This window comes from Acyrthosiphon pisum, chromosome X, assembly GCF_005508785.2.
Source record: "Acyrthosiphon pisum isolate AL4f chromosome X, pea_aphid_22Mar2018_4r6ur, whole genome shotgun sequence".
Taxonomy (NCBI): domain Eukaryota; kingdom Metazoa; phylum Arthropoda; class Insecta; order Hemiptera; family Aphididae; genus Acyrthosiphon; species Acyrthosiphon pisum.
The window spans coordinates 25,652,250-25,677,209 of NC_042493.1; the positions used below are offsets into that span (position 1 = coordinate 25,652,250).

Sequence of the window (24,960 nt, forward strand, 5' to 3'; positions counted from 1 at the left end):
CGGTGACGGAGTGGGAAACACACACACACATAAACAAGCACATACACACAAATACAAGCACACAAACACAAACATACGAGTGCACACAGACGAGCAAACACACACACACACACACACACACACACACACACACACACACACACACACACTCGCGCACACGAGCACATTTACGAACACGCACCGAGCGTAACGTACGACGCACGCCGCCGCCGCCGCCGACGACGACGATTGCAACTGCGACTGCGACGACGGCGACGGCCGGCTCACTCATACACGAGACCGGTCGCCGGTTCGTCGATTGTCACCCGCGGCGCGTGTGCGTCCGTTTTTATCGTCCGTCGGCCGCATTAACACGCGTTTCACCAAACTTCGCGCGCGCGCACACACAATAATATTATAATTCCTATTAAACATCATTTGCGTTTATATTGTATGTTGGTAAGCGTCTACGACGAAAGTCAGTAATCATCTCATCATCGTCAATGTTACAATATAACATTATGGTAATATTATGTGTGATTTTGCAAAAACGATAACGTCATAATAATTATTTTAACATTGATGAACACAAAATAATCATTGTAATAATAATGATAATAATATGATACACACACGGGACAATAGTGGTGTTGTTGTTGTTATTTTTGCGTAGACGATTCTATTATTCCATTGTCGTGGCTTTCGATCGTTGTACGTGAAAACTCATTCGATATTACTCTGTTGTCGTCGTCATCGTCGTGTTCAAACCATTTACCACGTATCAGATCGGTTCGGCATCCCCTTGTGATTACCGTAACCACGGTATACTAGGAGGAGGCGGAAGGATTGTTTCAGACATTGCTATACAGCCGTGGAGTTGGGCGCATAGGTATATGGTGCCTGCAATGGAACAGAACTTTACTATGCGGCCATGCGCTACGGACTTTTCGGTGGCCGCCATCCTGGCGCGACGCGACCAGGGTGCCGTGGCCGCGGCTGCTGCCGTAGCGGCGGCCGCTGCGATGGCGGGAAAACGGCCTACCGCAGCAACTGCGACGGCCACCGCAGACGAACAGTCGTCCTCGTCCTCGTTGTCCACACCATCGCCACCGGATGACGGTGACGACAGGGACCAGCGCCGTCACCACATGCATCACCACCATCACAACCACCACCGCCGCCGTCATCATCAAACCGTTGCCGCCGCCACTGACGACGACGAAGGTGAGGAAATGTCGGATGGTTGTATAAAATACAAATTGTAATGTACTTATACCTAAAAAGTGTCTTATATTGTATATTTTAATGTGTAAATATTGTATATTAATGCTGTATTCGAACAATAGGTGTGTTCAATCATTATTATTTATCGTATATCTACAACTAAACAACTTAACATGGCGAATACCTTATTCGTCAATTACACGAGTCGAGATAAGCGGGCTTCACGTATACCATGGTCATAGTCCAGGAAATTTAACGTGGGAAACTTAAATTTTCATTTTTTTTATCATGTTTGCATTTACAAATGATATTTTGAATAGTACAAATAGTACAAAGTTCAATACACTCGATGACTCCTCAAACGTTGATAAAATTGTATTATAATATTTCCACTCGTACCTATGTTATAGATAAAAAAAGTTTCATTATTGATTCGAATGTTATGACGCATATAAGTACCTATGTTTGGTTTTAATTTAAATTATGTATAGTACATATCTAGTTAAACAATATTGTATAGGTACCTACATGCTATAGGTATAATGTATACTATAATTGACTATCGGAGTTAAACCATTATTTATGTTATTAATATTATAAAGTTGACTGAAGTTTTAACTGACCGATTTGTTTACTATGTGTCATAATGATTAGGTATTTATAAATTAGTTATGACGATTTTTATGATATATGAATATACTTTATACTACTCATTGATTGTATAATATTATTTTTATCGATTCACTTTCATAACCAAATATTACTGTAATCCGTCAACATTCGTAGATATAGATTAATAATATAATCAATAAAAATAATGAACAATACTTATGAAAGAAAATATTAATACAATTCGTACAATATAACATTATGTTATATTGTATTTTATTTAAATTTACACAAATTATACACCTCTCACACAACCGACCTAACCTTACCGCATACATTGTTTGAAATACAAATTAATATACAAGTACCTACCACATAATATTATATTAATATATTATAATATGCAGTTTGCATTTTATTATTCTATCTATGTAGCTTGTATGAATAATTTGAAATTTTTGACGAAAACGTGTTGAACAATTTGATAAAAAAAAAAATGAACCAATGGCCAACACGTTCGTTAATGTATAATAAACATTAAACATACATATGTCTCGATAAGTTTATATAATATTATATCGACCATGTATTAAGTACAATAATCATTATATTATATTTGTATACAAATAGTTTTAATCAAATCAAAAATAAAAGTTATCGCGCATAGTTTTTAATTAAAAAATAAAATATATATATTTAGAAGTACCCAATATATTTACTAGTTACTACTTTTTCTGGGTCTACGTTCACATTTACATTGACTATCTATTAATAACAGTTTATTGACTAAATATTGAGTCATGAAGAGCAATTTATTTTGAATTAGGTGTACAGTCTGTTCTATAGAGTTAATAACTTTTTAATTTTTATTCGTTTAATCGGTAACATGTCACGATGTAATAGGATGGGTGGACTAATAATTTCAATAATTTAAAAAATGTTAGACTACATTTATTAGGTATTTTAAACTTCAATAGCACTTTTTGATTGCATTAAAATAATGATTTCATAAAACTAATCATGTCAATAGATAGAACTATCATAGAATTGTAAAAGTTTTTCTTCATTAAACGATGAACCAACGTTTGAAATCCAGTTATATCGGTCAATCTGAAAATTTCGATCTTAAACTCAAAAATATTTTACTTTACTACCTAGAGAGCAATAGTCGTTGAATAATTATTTAAATATTCCCACAGTACCTACTAACTAACTATTGGTTATTTAATAATATTTTCTTGAATGGACTCAAAAAGAGATCTAAATATAAGTTGTATTGTTCTTAGCTAAATCGATATTTTTCGTTTATCGCTGCATGTATTTTCGGTACTCCTATATTTACTCGATCACGGGGAGGGGGGGGCGATATAATATATAATAATATACGCGTGTAGGCACGCCTAGTGTGTGGTAAACGAGAAAATGAAAATGATTATTTTTTTTGTTTCATCATTTCTCGTGCCGGCTTTTGCAGACGGAAAACCGTTGAGGAAACGGCGCCTGAGCAGCGACACGATGGTCACAGTCCGGTCGTCCCGGGCCTCGCCGGCCGACGAGATTGTCATATCGTCGTCTACGTCCAGTCCGCCGCCGCCGTCAATTGCGGCGACCACCGCCTCGTCGGATCCGGTACTCGAGGAACGGTGCAACTCGGAAGAGCTGCAGCACGTCAGCTGTCGGTTGGAGACCAAAGACCTGTGGGACAAGTTTAACGAGCTCGGCACCGAGATGATCATCACGAAAACGGGCAGGTCAGTAAACAATATATTATAATTATAGACATCATAATATCAAACGGGCAGGTCAGTAAACAGGTATAATATTATAGGCATCAATATCATTGTGCACCCGATTACCTACCACTTGGCTACATACACGTCACCTTAACATATTTTAGCGTATAATTGTATTTATTATTCTTGATTATCATTCTACTGGTGAAACATTAACGATTAAAATCATCCGTTAAGGGCCTCGGAAAACCCACATAGGTATATAAAGTATACATTTTACATAAAAGCGACCTCAACGCCTGCAGCAGATAAAAATAAGTTATATTATGTTAAGCACTTCCTAGCAGTTCTTGTAGTTAGTTTTTAAAAAAGTAAAGATCTTAAAATATAAACGAGTTAACTTAGAATCGGAACATATTTATTTAATTATATTTTACTACTGATATAAAGTGAAAATTGAATTAAATTCCAAACGTCTTATTCTCGTATTATATACATTAATGTATTATAATATAATTCACATAAAATATTAGGTACATTAAATATTCGACAAAAAAAAACATTTTTATTTTTTTATTCCGAGTGGGAAAATATGAGAAACATTATAATAATACGTCCAACGAGTACCAACATCATTAAATATTTGTGTAGATAGAATTGAATTATCCTAAACGTTTTACCACACAAGTTGAATGCTAATGACACTTTAATTTGACAACACAAGTTGGATTTTCATTTGATTTTTAACGGTATTTATTATGAAACTATTGAAGCTTTTAAAAGTGTAAAACCATTTTATATTCCTATACATTTTAAGCACTTCTCCTTAAAATTCAAATATTTTATAAAAATATATTTATTATTTAAATACAATATGATACCTAACTGTAAGTTAATAAACAATATTCAAACGAAAATTATTCATTCAAGAAGTTTTAGGTATACTTTTTAATATAATTTCGTTGCATCTCGCAATAGTTGTTAAAACTGTATTATTATATTAACTACATCATAAAATAAAATATTTACAACCGATTTATACCTAAATCGTTATTTTAGCTAGTCTTGTGATAGGTAAACAGATTTACAGTATTCAATTTTCAGTCGTTAAAAACGGTTTTATCACGCTGAAATGTCCTATAATACCATTCATGTTTTTAGGCGCAATAAAGTTTATTTTTTATTTCATTAACCTGATAAGCTTGAAACGATTTTTTTACTTTACTTAAAAAACAAATGGATTTAATAACTATTCGTGTAAATATGCGTGTATGACCATAACTGTGAGTATTGAGTATTGATAGTATACAATTATTATATATTATATACTTATGTATATTTCTATTATAATATTATAAAATATATTAGGTATATGATGACCCAAAGATTAATGTGGTTGGTAGCTGTGATTTTCTGTATTTATTTTGTCTAACCAGCACAACATATAAATGTAGATGTATTCTATTTTCAATGTTGATTTAGTGAAAAATAAGCATTTAGAGAATAAATTTGAATTTATCTTACTATCTACTTAAGATCGATTTTACCACATTTTTTATTTTACCACACTAAATCTGAAAAAAGTTTATTAAAAAAAAACAAAAAATTAAAAATCGTCATATTAATTTTTTTTTGAAGAAAACAATCAAAAAAATCAAGGTCTACTTTAACTTTGATTTGATCTTGCAAGTATAGACTATATACGACAAATTCAAATAGCTTTACTCTAAAATAATTGGTGTAGGTTGGAAATAAATTCTTATGTTACATATTATACAATTGTATGCGACTAATGTATACATGTATACAACCTACATAGGACGGGGATGTCTGTCAAGGGTTAAAATGTTGTGTGTGGTTTGTTTGAGTTATTATTTAAAGTCATGTTTATAATCATGATTTTTTTTAACAACCAAGAAAAATCATATATTTTATATAAATAAACAAAATATTTATTAGTACCTTATACATACCTATATAATATCAAAATGTTGATTTCCGATATCAAATATTCAAAGTTCTGAATAAAATATTAAACAACAATAATTACAATTAAATGTAAAAGCAAACTGAAATTAAGTATAAACAAGATAGGCACAAGAATATAAAATCAATTGACTAATATCGAACTGAATCGAATACGCAATTCAATACTATAATCGTTCAAAAATGATATTATTTTATTATACAAATTTAATATAATATTTTTTTAATTACCATCGTTTCTTTATCATAGGAACATTTCATTTCATTACATTTTGTTTTATAATATAATATTCTTCATACTCCGAATCAATTATTATCGAGATGAAATGAAAATTAACCGCATAAACGACCATCGAGGACATTTCACAAAAATCAATAAAGTATAATAGATAACACGCACAATTTTTGGTTATCTTTTACGACCTCAATATCCGTAAAAATAATTGTTATGGATGTAATGTTATACTACGAAAAGTCATAATAATAATAATATCATAGATTAAATAAACAATATTATATTGTGATAAAATAATATGTATATTCAATTTATGATGATGTGATGGCAATAAAGTGTTGGCGTAATAATATTTTCGGAAAAATAGCATAAATTAGTATAATATAATAATATGTATTATCTCTAATTATTTGAGCACGTGATCTCCTTTCCTCACTATTTATGACGTTCTTGTAGCAATATTGATTAAGTTTCGACGTTAATTATATCATTATCAGGCGTCTGCGTAATAAAATATATACTGAATTACACGGTCGTGTACACTAAATAAATAAAAAAAAAACAATCAGACATGCATCTGAACATGCAATTATTTCAGTACATCATTGTAACTGTTTTTATATAAAATCAAATACAATTAAAAAAAAAGCTATCATAACTATTAAAATTATCGGTCCAATATCCGTTTATTGTTGGTTCCAAAGTATTGCGAGATCATATCACAGCGGTGTCGTCGAAAACTTTGTGTTCACGCAAAAGTTTTTCGACAACGTGCTAAATGCACATTTATACCATTTAATAATTACAACTTATAAGTAATAATGATTTCGGTGCCCACGTATGTTATTATTGTTATATTAAACTGCACCGTGTCGTATATATAAAATGTATAATCTTCTATTGTTTGCCGGCTCTCACGCATGTTTATAGATCGGATCTATGACCTCTGTTTGCTGGTATACAATATAGAAACACATGATAATATATTATAATATATTATGTTGGCAGCAATATGTTTATAAATATAACACCTGGGTATTAAAGAAGTATTTAATTTAAATTTTACACCTCCGAGTAATTTCATAATAATATTATCTTTCTTAGACAATCCATTAAATTAAAAATCGATATTTTTTAAAATCAATACAATATTATTCTTATTACGATCATAGACATCACCCAATTAAATACAATTTTTACTGGTATGTTTGCATTATATGATTTTGCGCAGATGGTCAATTTACATTTTGGCATAATTTATTATTTACAGTTACCTAACAGCTATTAAACAATAGATAAAATATCCGTCGCTAACTATAAGTAATAAACACTACCTATTTCTATGTCGAGTAAAAACATTAATGGATAGCTAAAAGAAAAAATATTAAGTTATGGCAGCCGTTACCAAGGCTGGTAATAACCAATAACAGATTAATCTTTGTGAAAACCAATATTAGTTAATGATTTTCTAATAATTGGTAGGTAAATGTTATAAGACTACAGAGGCTGTGTCTTTATATTTTGATTGTTTTAACTAAATTGTGTTAAAGGTGTCGGAGTTGACGTAATTTTAGTACAAAAACTTTTCTCACTGGAAAAACTTCTATACCCTCCAATATAGGTCGGTTTCAATACCTAACTATTTTTTGGTTGAAAGTTGAAGACTCTATTATATAGATTAACTTGGACTTATTTTCAGAAGTTGTAATAAACGTCTATATTATATCACAAATTTTCTCTAGAGCTACTTTAAGTTAATTAAAAATTGGAGACCAATGTGACTTGAGTAATGTTTACCTCGTGCAAATAAAAGAATAATAATCTAAATCTCACTTTTCTACGAAGCATATTCGTTTTTTTTGTAAATTCGCGGTTATTGATCGTTGAAAAGGTTCGATTTGATTTGTCTGTATGGCCAACGTGCTACGTAACTACAAATTGCGAGCATTTTGCCCCTTAATAAATATCAGCCCGACACCCTTAAAACCGATTAAATAATTTCTATTTTCCACTGATTAAACATTGCCCGTATACGCGATACGGTCGAGAAATTTTCCGTCTCAATCGAGAACGGTGTGTGGTCCGACTATGGTCAGGTTAGATATATGGGTTACGACGTATTGTGTTTACACACAGGTTATGCCGTCCTACTGTAATCATAGAATCGCTTGGGACCAAGAACGGTTGATTTCCGTAGATTTCCGACGTCGACCTACTACATACATTGCAGGTAGCTGCATAATACATTTGTGCACGAGTAGATCTAAGTATAACATATTATATTCAATGCTTAATTGGGCTCGTCGCCTGTGATTTACAGCGATTATTATTGCGCGCGTTTGATTACACGCTGCAATGACGACGTAAAACGGTTGTTCAATTATCGCATGCTCTTCCGACGACGTGACGATTCGGTAAAGTGCATCACGCGATTGCACTGCGAGTGCATTCAACTAATCTGCAACGATTGCACGGGTTATAGGTGGTAATGGTATTATATATCTACTGTTATGGTATAATTATTAACCTAACCGTTACCTATAAGTATAATATAGGTGCAGTATTATGTGCACGCACGCGTGGCAATCGTGCGAGGTTTCGTCGACGGGAAGTCTTTTCTTTTTTTTGCATCCCAATCAGCTTATAACGTCGACCGATAACTTTACACGTGTTATAGGTAGGTACTACGGATCCGTAGGTTTCGTATATTGTTCACTGCAACAACTCATTCAACACATTTTAGTTACACCGACATTTTTTCCCGAGTTCATTTTACCGAAGTTAAAGTTCTGAATAGGTAGTATATTTAGTGCGATTATTCGCAATAAATCAGATTATTATAATCTTAAGGTGTATACAAATTAACATGTTTAATATCGAAAGATGATGATGATTTCTATAATTTGTAACAATACAAACATTTCGACTTTGTTTTTTATAATAATATTATATTATAATATATAGTTGAAACTCTGAAAGGGAATAATAGTGTGAAAATAACATTTTATTTTTTATAAGTATGTCGGTGCAACATTATTTTTGAACGATGTGTGTGTATTTCGTGTAACATCGTTGCACATGAATATAGGTAACATTATGACAGTATATAAAAACGCAAAAAAAAAAATCCTATCCTTATATTCTATCCATTTGTGAAAATGGTGTTTCTCACTGCAGTCTGTGACGTTTTAATTTTAATTTTTCAACTACAGATTGACGACGGGATGACAGGAGACAAATATTATTAAACGCATTAATTTTATTTTTTTTTATGGCTTTGAGAATATTACGCAACGTCATAAAGACTTAATATTGTTATTATATTATACTGTCTATTATTTATTGCTATATATACATAAAATCCATTGCGACTTTTACAAAGTATATTAGTGTTATTATTATTTTTTTATAGTATTTTACCACGCAAGCCATATAATATCAATTATCATTATCCATCTTGATTCGATTGAATTTCAAAAAGTATGCTTTTAGTAAATTCGATAATACGCTGTTGCACGCGAACATGTATCAATTAGAGATTAGAAACGAATTTTTTTTTTTTTTTGCTCAAACAGATTTTTTTCAACATCTATATTATATTTTAACGTAATAGGTACGTTACACTCATTTGCAGAATAAATCTGTGCGTAATGCGTACCTACTGCAGCTTTGATATTTGATTATATTTATATACGGTGTGCCTACATATATCGTCATATCGACAAAGATACTTATATAAAATATAATTATTGTGATTTGTCCCAAAACGAAACTAGTCAAATACAGTAATTTTCCATCTTACTTGTAGGCACACCATCGTTATTATGCCTGAGAAAAAAAATGTCAATTATTTTGTGTTTACTAAAATCACAGTTAATTAATTATCCCTCCAAACTTCAAGATTACTTGTACAATATGTACTGATATGTTATATGTAACAGGTGTAACCTTTTTCAAATCTCTTAACGAATTGTAAATATTTATACATTTACTGCGGTCCGTAATATTCTCATAATGTTCGAACATTATTATTTCGAATTTGTTTATTACGTTAATTTAGTGAAATCTCATTTAGTATTTTATTTTGATATATCTAATCAAAATCCGAATGTGCTTACCTCAGCTTTATAAAAAAATGAAATACAGTCAACGTTAATTATAAAAGTGTAGTCTTGAATCGAAAAAAAATTTGTTATCCGTTTTCATTATCCGTGATGGTCAACATGAAGTTCTAATTCGTGTGAATATTTAAAAAAAAAGTTGAATTAGATAGGTACTGTATAAATATTATATTATACAATTGGGCGTGTCTTAAAGCCATGGCAGGCTGTTAGGGGGTATGCGGTACACTTTAGGGTAGGTACGTGTGTTTTGCGAGGACAAACACGGCCAGACACCCCGTATAATATTGTGTAATACGTCCATAACGTTTTCATTTGCGAAATGAATAAAAACGTCGCGACATATTGAACGCGAACATATAACGGTATATATATTTATATTATGTAGATGTGTACGCGCGCAATATACGATATTTGAATAACGACCGTGGCGCCGCAAAAGGGTTCGCTCTACTATGTATATGTACATGGGTATATTATAATATATATGCATAGTATTATACGTTTTGTATATATATATATAATTTATATAATATAGGTATACATAATATATATCACACGTATATACGTCCCTCTGCTACAGCCCCGTCGTATTACTATTCGCCACGTATGTGTGTGTGTGTGTGTGTGTGTGTACCGTTTATTTAAATAGCCAGCTACGACTATTTACTTTTTTTTTTTAGCTTTTCCACCCTTTACCACCTCTCCCTCGATAGGTACCTATATACTTTCGCGTCCCCCTCGTCCGCGGCACAAACACAATGCGTGCACGCGCGTTATTTTTACATATCATTTGTATATACATACCTAATAATATATATTGAAATATATGTGTGTGTGTGTGTTTGCATAACAGCGCGTCTCCCTCGACCGCAATGTCGTCGTCGTCAAACATTTACTCAAGTCGTGTATTCGACGAGGACGACGACGATTCGTAAGTGTGTATATACACACTCGTCCAGCAAGGGATATATATTATAATAATGCCGTTTTGCATTGGCATCACGTGAACGCCATTCCTCCCGCAGCCCGTTTCGTCCCTCTAAATATATATATTTATGCCGTACCCTGCAATATTCTTTCTCTCCCTTTGTACACACACGCGTACGCATATATCGCCTCATCGTCTTCCGTCGTCCCCTCTTCTACTTCCGCCGTTCAACGCCATGGCACCATAATATATATATACGCACACCGCCAAACTTGGCTTAATATACATATACGTGAGTAAGTCCGTGTGCGTGTTAGTATAACGGCCCACCATCGCCCCGCAGGTTAATAATTCAGGGCCGAAAAGGAATTGCTGCTGGGTGCGTAGTGGTGGTGGTGGTGGTGAAAAGACCGTTCGAGTGCGAGCGGGAGTTTGCAGCCTTCGCGAAAGAGGACCTAGTCGTAGGGGGGGATGATGGGTGAATGAGGGGAGAATATATATATATATATAGGGTCATATCCATCAGGAGAGAACCGCAGCAAAAACCAGGCCCGTTGCTAAGTAACCGAAAACCCTCCGCCGCAAGAGCAGACTAGTAGCAGCAGCAGTGTATATACATTTATTGCCCCCGGATGAGTGTTGGAAGGGGGGAGCGGGCGAGTGAAAAGAAAGAAAAATGGCCGAGGGCCGGGAGGGCGAGGTATTATGTGGGACCGGTAGAAGAGGGGTGGTGTTGGGGTGGAGCAGTTGAAGTTTTTCTTTTTCCACTTTATTGTGCCTCGGGGGTAATTTGAATATTACCACAATAACTCACGTCGCGCGCGCTGCAAAGCTCTCCGCCTCGGGTTGTGCAGCAGGTGCGGGTGGATATCGGCTTATGTATATTATATGCATATATATATATAACGCAGAGGACGGAATTTTAAACATTTTACGCTTTCGTGGGCGTGTGCGCGTTAGTAAGGTTTTCGATAGAAAAAAAAAAACGTCGTGTATAGGCTGTTCTCACGGAAGAGGGACAGCTTTGGCAAGAATACGAAATGAAAAAAATCGATACTTTTTATCGGTTAAGAAGATTTATAGGTAATATAAGTAAAATATAAAATGTGTTAGTAATATAAGTACAACTTGACAAATATTTTTTATTCGAGATTTCAATAAATATCTACTTCGGAAGTTCGGAAACATGTTATTTTACTATTGGGAGTAAGAGAATAAGAATTTAAAATGCCTAAATACTATAAAAATGTTGTCTCGATGAGCTCAAAAAAACATTTCACTATACATAATATTTCAAAATTACAAAATTCGAAATCTTGACAATTTTCAAATTACTTTGTACTTAAAAGTTCATAACATTTCCAATTTAAATACTGAAGACTTAAAAATTTGATATAATGTAGACCATTGTGAGCTGTTCGTACAGCCGTTCAAAAATAGCAAAAAACCATGTGCATCGTTTTATTTATAACCGTATAAAGTTAAAATTGTTTGTTTGTATCCTTCGCTCAGAATCGTTTTTTCATAAAATATGTACACAATGATTTATTGGATTTATTGAACTCAAACCTACTACGAAACAGGATCTCTTTAGTTTTATTATAGTTTGATTTTAAAACAGTTACAATAGGTTGCCTTTTACACGAGCAGTTCATATGAAAATGAAGAATTTTTTACTTTTATTACCTACCATATTCTGTAAGGTACTTTTTGTGAATGTTTTGAATCATTATATCATTAAATAATGTATTAAGATTATTTTTTATTCGTTTTTATGTGGACTTGAGTGACTTTGGGGAGGGAGGGGGGTTAAGTCACTATCCAAGTTTGACCGATTTGTGTCAATATACATACTTTATGATATTTACAAGAACAATTATCTGTAAATCAATGAATAAAATAGAGGTATTATAGGGATACCTACGTGTATATTGCGTTATAATACTAGGTAGGATACCCACCTATATTACCTATAGTAATACCTACCCACTTGTATGCTCAACTATCGACTGCTACGTGTGTGGTTGATATGATATATAATTATAACAGCAATAAAACATTTTAATATTATATCGAATTTTCATGATATGTTTTTTTATTTTCAAACAGGCCTTCTTTACTGCAGATTTATTGAAACCTGTTGTAGAAATGACATGTAATTATGTAAATCATTGTTGGTTGCGTATATATTTATTATTATGTTTGCATTTGGTACCTACTGAACTAGATCGTTTTAATTTGTAAAAACAATCACTGTTCACTCATGGTAGTTTTACACACATCGCGTCCTCAAATACTCTGAGTCCCAAATTTCCAACGTCTGCAGTAAACTATATAAGAACATTTAAAAAAAAACCACATACCACAATGTAATATTAAATCGGGTTTTCTGTCATATTGCAGTAGTAGAGGTACCTTTACTGTGCATATAAATAATAATGTAATATTTTTATTCCATATGCTGACAGAAAACACTTTTTTGTAATCATTTTACAGTTTTTCACGTCAAAGATTGATTCGTGTTGTCACGGTACGATACAAATGCATTTTGTAAATGTAAATAATTTAATGAAGTATCATTTTATTTTCTATTGCACTCTAAAAGTCTGAAATCTGATTTATAAGAATGTTTATATATGATTCATTAATAAACAAATAAAATAATCATTTGTTGTTTTTATTAAATTATAAAGCTGGGTGCGATAATATTTGAAAATTAAAAACGATAGGTAGTTTACTGCAGTTCAAATTCTGAACTTTATAGGTGGATAATTTTATTTCTTATTTATAGTTTTATTACTAATTTATCTAATTTCGTGATTACGCAACAGCCTACAATATTTTTGACAGTTGATTTGCAAGTTACTTTGAATTAGTATTTAAATATATTTAAAATTAGAATTCCATGTCATTAAAATTGCCTATATCAAACCCCTTATAATGCAGACGTGAGACGTCCCAATTAGGAAATATACATTTATCTAAAAACTTATCTACCTCGTATTTTTTATGTGCATTCAATAATTTTACGAAATAAGCTCTTAATTTCAGTAGTAGATTATCTCAACCTGATAATTAATAGACATCAAACACACATTGCAGTAAAATGTTCAACAATTTTTCATATTAATAATAAATTATCTCTTACTTTTGGACAGTTTTCATCGGTTTCCGTGCCATATACCGCCAGACCAAATTTTTTTTAAAGTATATATACGTACCTATATTGTATATATTACGAGTGATTTATGAAGATGTACGCGTTACTTTGCTACCTTTATAAAAAAATACGTAACAAACTGTAAACTTATGAGAATAAATAAATATAGAAAATAAAAAGCACTTAGTGTAGTAACAACACGATTTAAATTGTATTGTGTTAATGCGAATGGCGTGATGTGATTGGCGCGGGTCCGTTAAAATAATAAAATAGTTAAACGAACAGAGGGAATTCACGTGCGAGATGGAGCTGAGAAAAAAAAAACAAAAAAAAAAAATCCATTAAGATATGTCTACACGCGTAACCGACAATTATTACTATTATATTCGAAGTGATAATCTGTGCTTAAATAGAGAGAAAAACCGGTTATGGATGTTGTCAATGAATCGGCGGAAAAATACTAATGGCGATAGGTGTTTAAAGATCTTCGTATAATATAAAATGTTTGATATTTATTTATATCGCCTGCGTGCGCATTCAAACATATTTTAATAATTTACATTTCCGGACGGCGAGTTGCAGTTGAACAGGTACGTCCTACGTAAGGGCTAATGAAACAAACTAAACAATTATTATATAGTAATGATCAATAAATAATAATGATATGTCCAATATTTCGCTAGATATTTATTAATTGTCGCGGGAACGTATTTTTTCGTCAATCGAACTGTGTTGACGACTAATAAAAGTGTACGGAACAGAATTACATCGCATTACATTTTATTATTATTTCCGTACCGTCTATATAATATACATATTTTATCATAATAATATATCGTTATGGAAAGTGTTTAACCAACAAATGAGTATGCGCGCCTCCCTTCTTTCGAGCGTCGTTATTTTTGTCTGGATCACAATTTATAGTATCAATGATATCAATAATACATCATCTGTACTATATTATACCATGCATGATAAAAAAATGTATATAATACCCAAGGCTGCAGTTGCAGGATACTAACGCGTTGAAGAGTTAGGGTTTTTGCAGATTTCGTCTTTATGACCAGACCGAGACGGGTTGATTCTCTCCTAACAATTCTATATAGATCAATGTCTCAATATAATATACAAATTGACAATTGCGCTTAGTTTATATTTCGAATCGAATGCCAGGCCCACTCGACTAGTAGCTTTCATTAGTTTTTTTATGTAATTATTGGTAATATGTTTTATATCGATAACCCCAGCAAATTCATTAGGTAGGTACCCGAAAGGCGTAATATATGTAGATTATACCATTCACCGTTAAAATATGCACGTAGGTACAACAGGTCGACTTTTGATCCAAAATATGCAGAGATATCTTATAATAACGTATAGTCATTTCCAACGTTTACATTTTTTTAGTATAAGATATAGCTGCATAATACAGTCACGTTAAAAAAAAAAAATAATAAATATACGTAGTGGCCTAGCTCCCACCCCTGCAGTTTGTTCCCACCGATTGCCTTATAATCGAGATCCATCCGGTAACCCGACGTCATAACATCTGCGTATATTTTGACGTACGCCCTGCGCAAAGTGGTCGTGGCGCGGCGGTAGATCGATCATATGGGAAAACATTATACCGTATTTTGACAGCGACTATATAGTGACTAGCAGATACGTAGGTAGACGTATATAACGACTATATAATATTATGTATTATGTAAAGCATAATATATACATACCCATCATAATGATTTGATATCGTCTCGCTTGTTCGTGTGTCGAATTATCGCTGTTGTCTGCTGGCCCAGAGCCGAAAAAATAGGCGTTTAGAAGAATAACCGTACGTAAATAAACCGTTGATTTTAAAACATTATTTTAATTCTACTAAATTTATGGGTCATTTACTTTTTTTTGTCGCAATATTATTTGCTTTGCTTTTTGCTGTAACGAACAAGACGTGTCCTTCTGAACGATCAACGCCGTCTACCGTATTATATACGATTAATGTACTTATTATTTTCTCAAACTTTCTCAGGTCCCAATGTCTATTAGGGAAATTGAGCATAAAATGGGAACTATATCTATGTCCACGTGATGGTTTCTTCCCCGGGAAATGTTTTGACCGACCTGCAGATGAATGCGACTTCCGTCCAAGACGGTATCTGATTGCTTCCTGTTGCACGCGTATTGGAATTTGTGATAAACTGTATTAACTCGAGTATAACGAGTAATATATGTTCGGCCAATGTTTAGCGTATGGAGTGACAATGTAATACTACAGCAGCCCTGTGTGTTATCTTATCATTATATTACGACGACGATATCTGTTGGTACGTCGTCGTGTGCCACTCGTGTCTATAAATTATGTTATGAATCCGGAAATTATTATTATTATTTCGGCATCACTAGTTATAGTCACAAAAACTCGGTCATTATAAGTCCTTACCCAATTATTTATTCTTATTAGATTTGATAGTGATCTCGCTCGAAAGGATATCGTATTATTATTATTATTTTCGTTTTGTCGCACGCGGTGCAGTGTATAAACATGTAAATGAGCGTTTGCTAAAATTGTGACGAGATAGACGGGGGAGACAAACAAAAATGTGTTAGAACAGGTTTTTAGCCACCTCGTGTGTGGTGCGTTTGATTCATAACCGGAGCGGTCGTTTTTACGATTACGACACGCCACACGAATAACGCCTCCTGCGAGCTCCCTCGTCGCGTTCCGTCCGGAATCACTCGAAATAATAATAATATTATAACAACCACAACAAACCACACGGTCATAATATTTCTTACGTGGATTCGGTTTTCAAAATCAGCGGGTGGGAACGAGGTGGGTCGTCGAACAACGTAAATATGTATATACACATATGTGTAATATTATTATTATAATATACGCGCGCGAGAGTTCCTCCGCGTGTCACACGTATATATTTAATACCGTATGTATACATAACCTGTACGCCACCACCACCTACAGGTACATAAATTATGCGGTGGATAGACTCGAGCGAAAAAATAAAATGAACATCGGCCGAGAATCGGTTAGACCGATCATAATATATTATTATTATAGTCCAAGTCACAACCGATGGGGGGGGGGATGGGGTCTCGGGGGAACCTACAAATTCCTGGATTGTATTTTGGCCTTACTTTTAATGATGTCAATTTTTCTGACCGTCATACTCAGCCGTTGGCCGACCCGACCACGGATATTATACGTCTTATTTTTCCTGATGGTTATAATAATATGTTAGGTATACGAATGCCAGGGGAGTCAATATGATCAAAAATAAAATTATAACAGCTTTATTTTACTTTTGCTTGAATAAATTATAATTCTTTAAAAATCCAAATCAATAAAAAATTAATAACTTGATTATATAAGCTCAAAATAAGTACTCCTGAAAAAAATTCAGTTCATTCGTTTTCTTACTTTTAGTAACCATAATTCCACATCTAACACACATTGGACTGGACGAAATGGTAATTTAGAAGTTCATTGTTAATTTAGTCGAAAATACCGACATAATTGTTCTCGTGTTAACGATCTATTATTTTCATTTATTTAAAAATTGTTTGTTCACCAAAATTGACAAAAAAAAAAATAAAAAATAAAAACACTTAGGTACTGTATAATATATTATATTAAGTAGGTACTGTACAGCTGTTTTTATTTTAAACATTATATCCTACATCATCATTACCCTATGTTGATAAACATGATTTCAGAACTGTATTGTGACATACTAACATATATATTGTTGAGTTGAAATCAATAAAATAATAATCGACATGGTCTAACCGATATTGAGTCTCGTAACAACCTATTCAATAGCTGGTAGGTACTCATAATAATTATTATCTTATACCACGATGGTATGAAGTTAGAAAGTTTGGGGACGATAGTAATTAATTTATCAGTCTATTTTTTTTTACCTATGTAGTTCGTACAAGCTTAATATCGAGTTACTGCAGACCAATAGTTAATTCACTTTTAGACTCCGAGCTTATGTTCAAAAGGATACCACCTCACGATTTGTACACTGCGGATGACGCAAAGCCCTCTTATAATTCCCATTTCACGCATATGCGCATTATATTATTATAGTACAATAATATTATGTATAGGTAGTATATATAAACGATAAATAGTATGCGGAATTACAGAATTTTATTCGTCGTTATTATATTATTATTATTGCTTTGTTGTTGCGTCGTGCAAAATAAGAATTATTTTTTACTCGCGAAATTCCATACTTATACCGTATCGCAAACTAACTAATAATAATTATTATTGTTATATGCGTACTTCTGTTATATATGGAAGGCACCACGGATTTCGAAATTATGACTTATGAGCGCGCACGTTTCCGTTATTATACGTCTATATATCCTGTAGATGTCCTACGATAATATATGAGGGATAACATGTGTCTTATACATAATATTATTTGATGCTGAGAACACCCATTCAGCTTAAACACTTTTCGTACAAGAAGGAGTATAATATATTAAATTTTGAATAAAAAACGGCGCTCTTAAGTATACAAATAATTGTAGCCTGTAGGTATACACTATCATTTGTTTTATTTCCTAAATTTAATATTTTTTTTAACTTCTAAAATGCACAAAAGTTACTCGCAGTGTTATGTTCATAATTTATTAAGATTTCGCTACATTCGTTGTGTTATAATTATTTATAAGATTAGTGAAACTAAAAAATATATAAAAATTATTCAAGGCGCCTACTTGAAATTAGGTCATTACGTTGTCAATGCCCGGCCTTTGTAAAAGTATTATACCGGTACTAAACTCTGGAGAGTCTGTGAAATTCGGTTGCAGATGTCCATCAGATGAAATATTAAATACACAACTCATTAATGCGGTGTTCAGCTCTACTGCGGATAAGTGTTTTTTTCCCGAATAAGCATTAAGATAACGAAACCAAAATGTGTTTGGATAAAGACGGTTACATTATATTTTTACTGGGTGAAGATAAGAAACATTTTGTCCGGATAAAAAATTAGAAAAAAAAAAAACAACAACATCGTTTTGGGTAGTTTTTGGTGTTGGGTAGTTTGTTTTAAAGACACTGTAATTTATGTAATGTCATCATTATGTTAATGCCGACCGATACAGGTCTAACAAATAAAAAATCCGAAGAAAAAAACGTAATGAAAGACAGACAATATTAATTACGGTCACTATATACTATACGGTAATACGACGTCATCGAGTGTTTTTTCTGGTCGTTTAATGTCCGGGGTATAATATATAAATAACGCAAAAGACTTTCTGACGGCTTAGCTGAGTTTGATCTTACACCAAGATTTTATATTAAAATCTCTGACATTTGATTGAACACCTATACTAGGTATAAAAATGAAAGACAACAAAATTTAAAAAAAAGGTAAATTATCGTATGATTTTTTTTGAAAAATGATTTTAAAAACTACAATCATTTAGAAGAAAACTAATATGGTAATCGAAGTTTAAAACTAAACATCGCAAAATGTACCAATGGACTTAGCAAAAACCTATATGAGATGCGCTAAAAAAAGTTGTTAACTAGAATTGCAAAATCGGTTTGCTCTAAAATCACAGCGTAACTTAATATAACAATTATAGTCAATCTGCATCTACGTCTCTATTATGATCTTTCCAAAATAATTCACTCAATAACCTCCAATAACACTCATGATGCGCAAAGGACCACAATATGTTAGATGACCTATCTCAAATCAAACGAATTTTTATAAAAATTTCGTTGAAATTTCCAGTTAGAAAAACGCCGATGACACGTCCCCGTGGTTGTCGATAGTACCTTTTTATATAGGTAATCGATTTAATAATATATAGATTATATAGGTTATTTTTGTATTATATACAATAATATATAACGGACAATCGTCTGCTGCGCGTTCCGGTACCGTAAAGAAGACAGCACACGTGCAGATAGCATGACAGCCTTTATTATTGAAATGTGCATCGGCCTCAAACGGTGACTTCTTATTGTCCACAGAGGACATTATATAGGTATCTAAGCAATATGAGAATCGTGCCGGAGACGATTGTAAAACAGAGTCATCTTCTAGGCGAGGGACAACACAATAACGGGCCGCGACGGTTATGATATTATTACTATAATAATATAAAAAAAAAATAATATAATATCGTACGTACACAATATATATTATATTATTATGAGCGCCTGACCGACGTCCGATACGGGGTGGAAAATATGTTGTTTTTTTATCCTCCGAGCTCGTCCATGTAAGCGGTTTTTCATGGAAATTATATATATATATATATATATATGTCCTCTGAGGAGCTTGGCGTGCAATACGTGTCTACATATAATAATATTGTTATACATACGACGATATTATAAGACTAGGGATTTCGCACAAATTATACGCGCCCGGATTTGGGGCCTGTCAGCGTTTTGGAAACGAAACGTGGGCGGCCGGGAATTCAATTTAACTTCTGCTGCGGTCGCAGTACACACACACACACACATACACACACACAACATAATATAGTGTTATATATATAATGCGTAGTTTTGTACACCGTTGCTTCGTCCAATCCAACCCACTCGTGGTTTTCTGTATACACATTATATATGTTGATATAATATACATATATATGTATATATTGTATATACTCGGCTAGGTAAGCGAATATAATATATTTTACGTATCTCACGCACGCACTTACGACATATATCACACACCCTGGCTGTGGGACTTATATATAGGTACGCCCTTTTTCCATCGTCGTCCCCTGTTTCGTCACCACGGGCTTTGTGCGGACAACTCCATTCTATTTCACGCCAATCCATCTCACCCTCACCCCCCGTCCGTGGCTCCATCATTGCTCTCGAACCGTACAATCTATTGTTATGCCGCAACTGCTGTGTGCGTGGTATATACCTACGTCTCTCGTTGTAATTATAAACCTATATATATATATATATATATATATATAAGCTCAACGGTTTTCAGTAAATAAACTCTGCACAGATCTTATTTATAGAGTAGGTACCTCTATATATAGTGCCTTGAACGCTCACAAAGTGATACATTTAGAGTAGATTTCGTATAGCTGATAGGTACTAGATTTTTATATTTTCCACATGGCTAATTACTCATGATTATATTATAATGACGTGTAAAATACTTTTATTCAAAAATGTTCATTGTTTGTTTAACCCATAATTTATTATTTACGTTATACATATAATATAACCCGTTGGCCGTGACTGTTTACCAAAACATAATAAATTGTTACAAAATGTTTTAGAATATAATATACGATGTAGGTAAAATTCAACGTTTAAAAACTCAAAGTTTTAATTTAATATTAACGATCAATAAATATTCAACTCAAAAAGTTTAAAGTTAAAATATTGAGAGAAATATTAAATTTAAGAAACTTGGTTAAAAAAAAGCGTATTAATTTCGATTGCCACATATTATAATGATTGTGCAACTTTTCAATGTTTTGTAAATAATATTGTACTTATATAATAAGACGCGATTAACAAAAAAATAATAATTAATTTGTTTTGATTGTAGATATGGTATGTATCTTTAGTATACCTTAACTTAATTTTATTATTTTTAAAACCTAAGTAATTAAAAATAATAATTCGTTGTAACTTAACCTAACCTATGTGTACATTTAAAAATGCCAATAAATCAAAATTTGAATCTACTCATTATCGAAGGGAAAACACGGTGGGTGAAGATCATGTCTGGTGAATCATCCTGTATACTTGCTTCTCAACTTTTTTTACGAAATTTTTGTTCATACCCATATAGGCAAATAATAATTGACTAACATTTTGTCACACAGGAGGATGTTCCCTACCGTCCGGGTGTCGTTCACGGGGTTGCGGGCGGACCAGCGGTACGCGGTGCTCATGGACATCGTGCCGGTGGACAACAAGCGGTACCGTTACGCGTACCACCGGTCTTCGTGGCTGGTGGCCGGCAAGGCGGACCCGCCTGCCCCGCACAGGCTGTACACGCACCCCGACTCGCCGTTCACGGGCGATCAGCTGCGCAAGCAGGTCGTGTCCTTCGAGAAGGTCAAGCTCACCAATAACGAGATGGACAAGCACGGACACGTGAGTACCTATACAATAGCAAATTAATAGTAATTATTATTATTATTGCTAATAATTATGATATTATAAAACCGTCAATGTCAAAATCCAATGGCTGCATGTGTAAATTTTCGAAACTGGCCGAGAGTAGTGTAAAAAAAAATTAATAACAATACAGGTGATTTTGATACCAACCCATATTTTCCATATACGGTTCAAACTAGAAGGTCGATATCATATTCTACATGTTTTATTCTCATATTTATTTATACCTTTTATAAACTTTGTACAAATAATAGCCTACCTACTAAAAACAATTATTTTCGTATTGATTCATTTGCCAACTATCGCAACAATACCGATTGCAAAAAACTTTAAGTAATTATACCTAGTAATACTAACGCAATATTATGTTTTTCCCGTCCATGTTAATTATTCACTATTATATAATATATCGGTTTCGCGGTGGTCCGAAAAAACCAATTCTCGACCGACAATACAAAAACAATAATGCGCCGTTCCCCTCTCGACGGTGTTTGTATATTTACATCGATATATCATATTTTAATATTATGCATAATACGATTATAAACGGCTCGCCCGAGCGATTAAAATATCACTTTATATATATTATTATTATTTTATTGTTATTATTAATATTATTCAATCCGACCGTTTTTAGTGTGACATATTATTATTTTATTGTATATTGTTGTCGTATCCGTACGACGTCTAAACGAAACCGCATATGCCATTAAGTGAGCAGGAGAGCTGCAGTTAGTCACCGAGCCCGTGAAATTAGCCGCGGAGGGAGGTTTTAATCCGCGCGGACGCCCTCCGTTGCGTTAAACAAACATCGCTGCTACCACCGCACGTATAATAATATTATAATACAATATTACAATGTGTACAACAGAGGAGTGTGTGCGTAACAGAAGCGCAGAGTTTTTATTTTTTCGAGTCACAATATGATGTTATTTATTAATGTCCCACGACTTTAATCGTGTTTTTTGTAAATCGCGCGTGCGTCGATTATAACTGCTTTCATTATAATATAATACGGACGGTGCTTCTGCAGCAGTTCCGGTTCTAATTGATGGCTCTTATTAGGTATACTTATTTGCGGGGATACAATTTTTTCCGTTCATCGTATCATTCTATACGCGATTACCGTGATTAATTCCAAAATATATTGCATACGTGACGGAGTAGATTGGACTGATCGTTGAAAACGGTCCTTGTCCATTGGTAGTTGATACGCAGATTTTTGGTCATGTTCTGTCGAGAGCGATTGAGAAAATCCAAGAATCGTCACTCATTTAGCATTAAAATGTTTATATGCCTATGACAGTGTTATACACATAATATAATATACATATAAAATAAACTAAATGTATAAATTCCACTAAAATTCTATATTTACTGTATGTCAATCTAAAATCTATTCTACTTATAACGTCACGAATCAAGACATTCTTCAGTCACCTATTATAAAATATATCGGTGTCATATTGGACAAAGCTGCTTATTTCGAATTATATTTACTGACAATATATTGGAGACTAAATTATTAATAATTGACATACGTATTTAGTAATTGGTCATTACAATTGATCGGCATTGATCCTTAAGTCATTTCACGCTATATACCTACGTATTATTATTTACGGAACCAAAAATTACCTAATAAATTGATTGAATCTTGAAACTCACAAACTCTTTGTTGTAAACTCGATTTCGATTTATTTTTTACCTCGATCTAAGGGTCTAACGGAAGAGACAATCGGTTGCTCGTTGACCCGTCGTAGTAATATTAACCGTATTAACCGTCGTAGTAATGATAACCGAATAATACCGATAATGTCGATTGTTATAATATGATAATAAATAACGATTTGTGATCCACAGTTGGTGTTGAACTCGATGCACAAGTATCAGCCGCGCATACACCTGGTGAAGAGAAACAGCGAGTCGACAGCCGGACATTCCATTGTGGACTTGGAAGCCGAAGAGTACAAGACGTTCGTGTACCCGGAAACGACGTTCACGGCCGTCACCGCGTACCAGAACCAATTGGTGAGTAAACACAGTTTAATAGCATAACGAAGACGTATAGTTGAAGATGTAATTACATAATGTTATAAATTATAATGCTTGTTAGTTGTTAATATAATACTACAACGTTGTACACGCGCGTCACACTACTCGTCACAGCACGGTTTGGCGATTACATAGACAACAATTTGTATTTGATTCGCATTCGCAGGCTACAGTTCGAATATTATTTATTATTACCTATTTCTATTATAATTATTGCAATTTACTAGGTGTTGTACTATCTGTACAATTTTATAATTTATTGTATACTATAACATATTTAGACTATAATTTAGGTTCGAGAATTATAGCTACCTTATAAAGTTATACAAACTGGAAACGGTTAAGACATAAACTTTCTTGTATGTTATATACATACAGTTATCGCTATACATAAGAACATAAGATAATATGTTCTATTACAGTTCCAAGAGTTCAAAAACCCATCATCGCATTCTTAATAATAATATAGGTAATAAATATATTATGTAGGTGTATCGTTTATATAGCTAGTGATACTTCGCATACGGTCGTTCGACTCACGTGCGTACTGTTTTGGCTTTTGATTTGGATCGAGGGGAGAGCGAGAAACGGTTCGCGATTTATCACGGAGGTGGCAGACCGTTTCTAAACATAAGACTCTCCTGCCGTATCCGTCCTCCCACAGCATACCCATATTGTATATACACTATACAGAATAGTATATCGGGGTGTTCGTTCTCTTTAATATTATATCCACTTGACAACTTTCCCTCCGTAGTCCGTACCTACC

The 24,960-nt window shown here is 33.3% G+C and overlaps 1 protein-coding gene across 1 annotated transcript in view; it reads left to right on the forward strand.

Annotated features, from left to right (window-relative positions):
- The first annotated feature begins 213 nt into the window (after positions 1 to 213).
- The window catches only part of LOC100167986 (T-box transcription factor TBX20-like), a 68,064-nt gene continuing 43,317 nt past the window's right edge, over positions 214 to 24,960 (forward strand). Inside the window, exons 1-4 of the mRNA XM_008188106.3 lie at positions 214 to 1,203; positions 3,287 to 3,563; positions 21,839 to 22,112; positions 24,000 to 24,167. Coding sequence (XP_008186328.3) covers positions 873 to 1,203; positions 3,287 to 3,563; positions 21,839 to 22,112; positions 24,000 to 24,167 — 1,050 coding nt within the window. The 5' untranslated portion in view covers positions 214 to 872. The remainder of the gene's footprint in view (positions 1,204 to 3,286; positions 3,564 to 21,838; positions 22,113 to 23,999; positions 24,168 to 24,960) is intronic.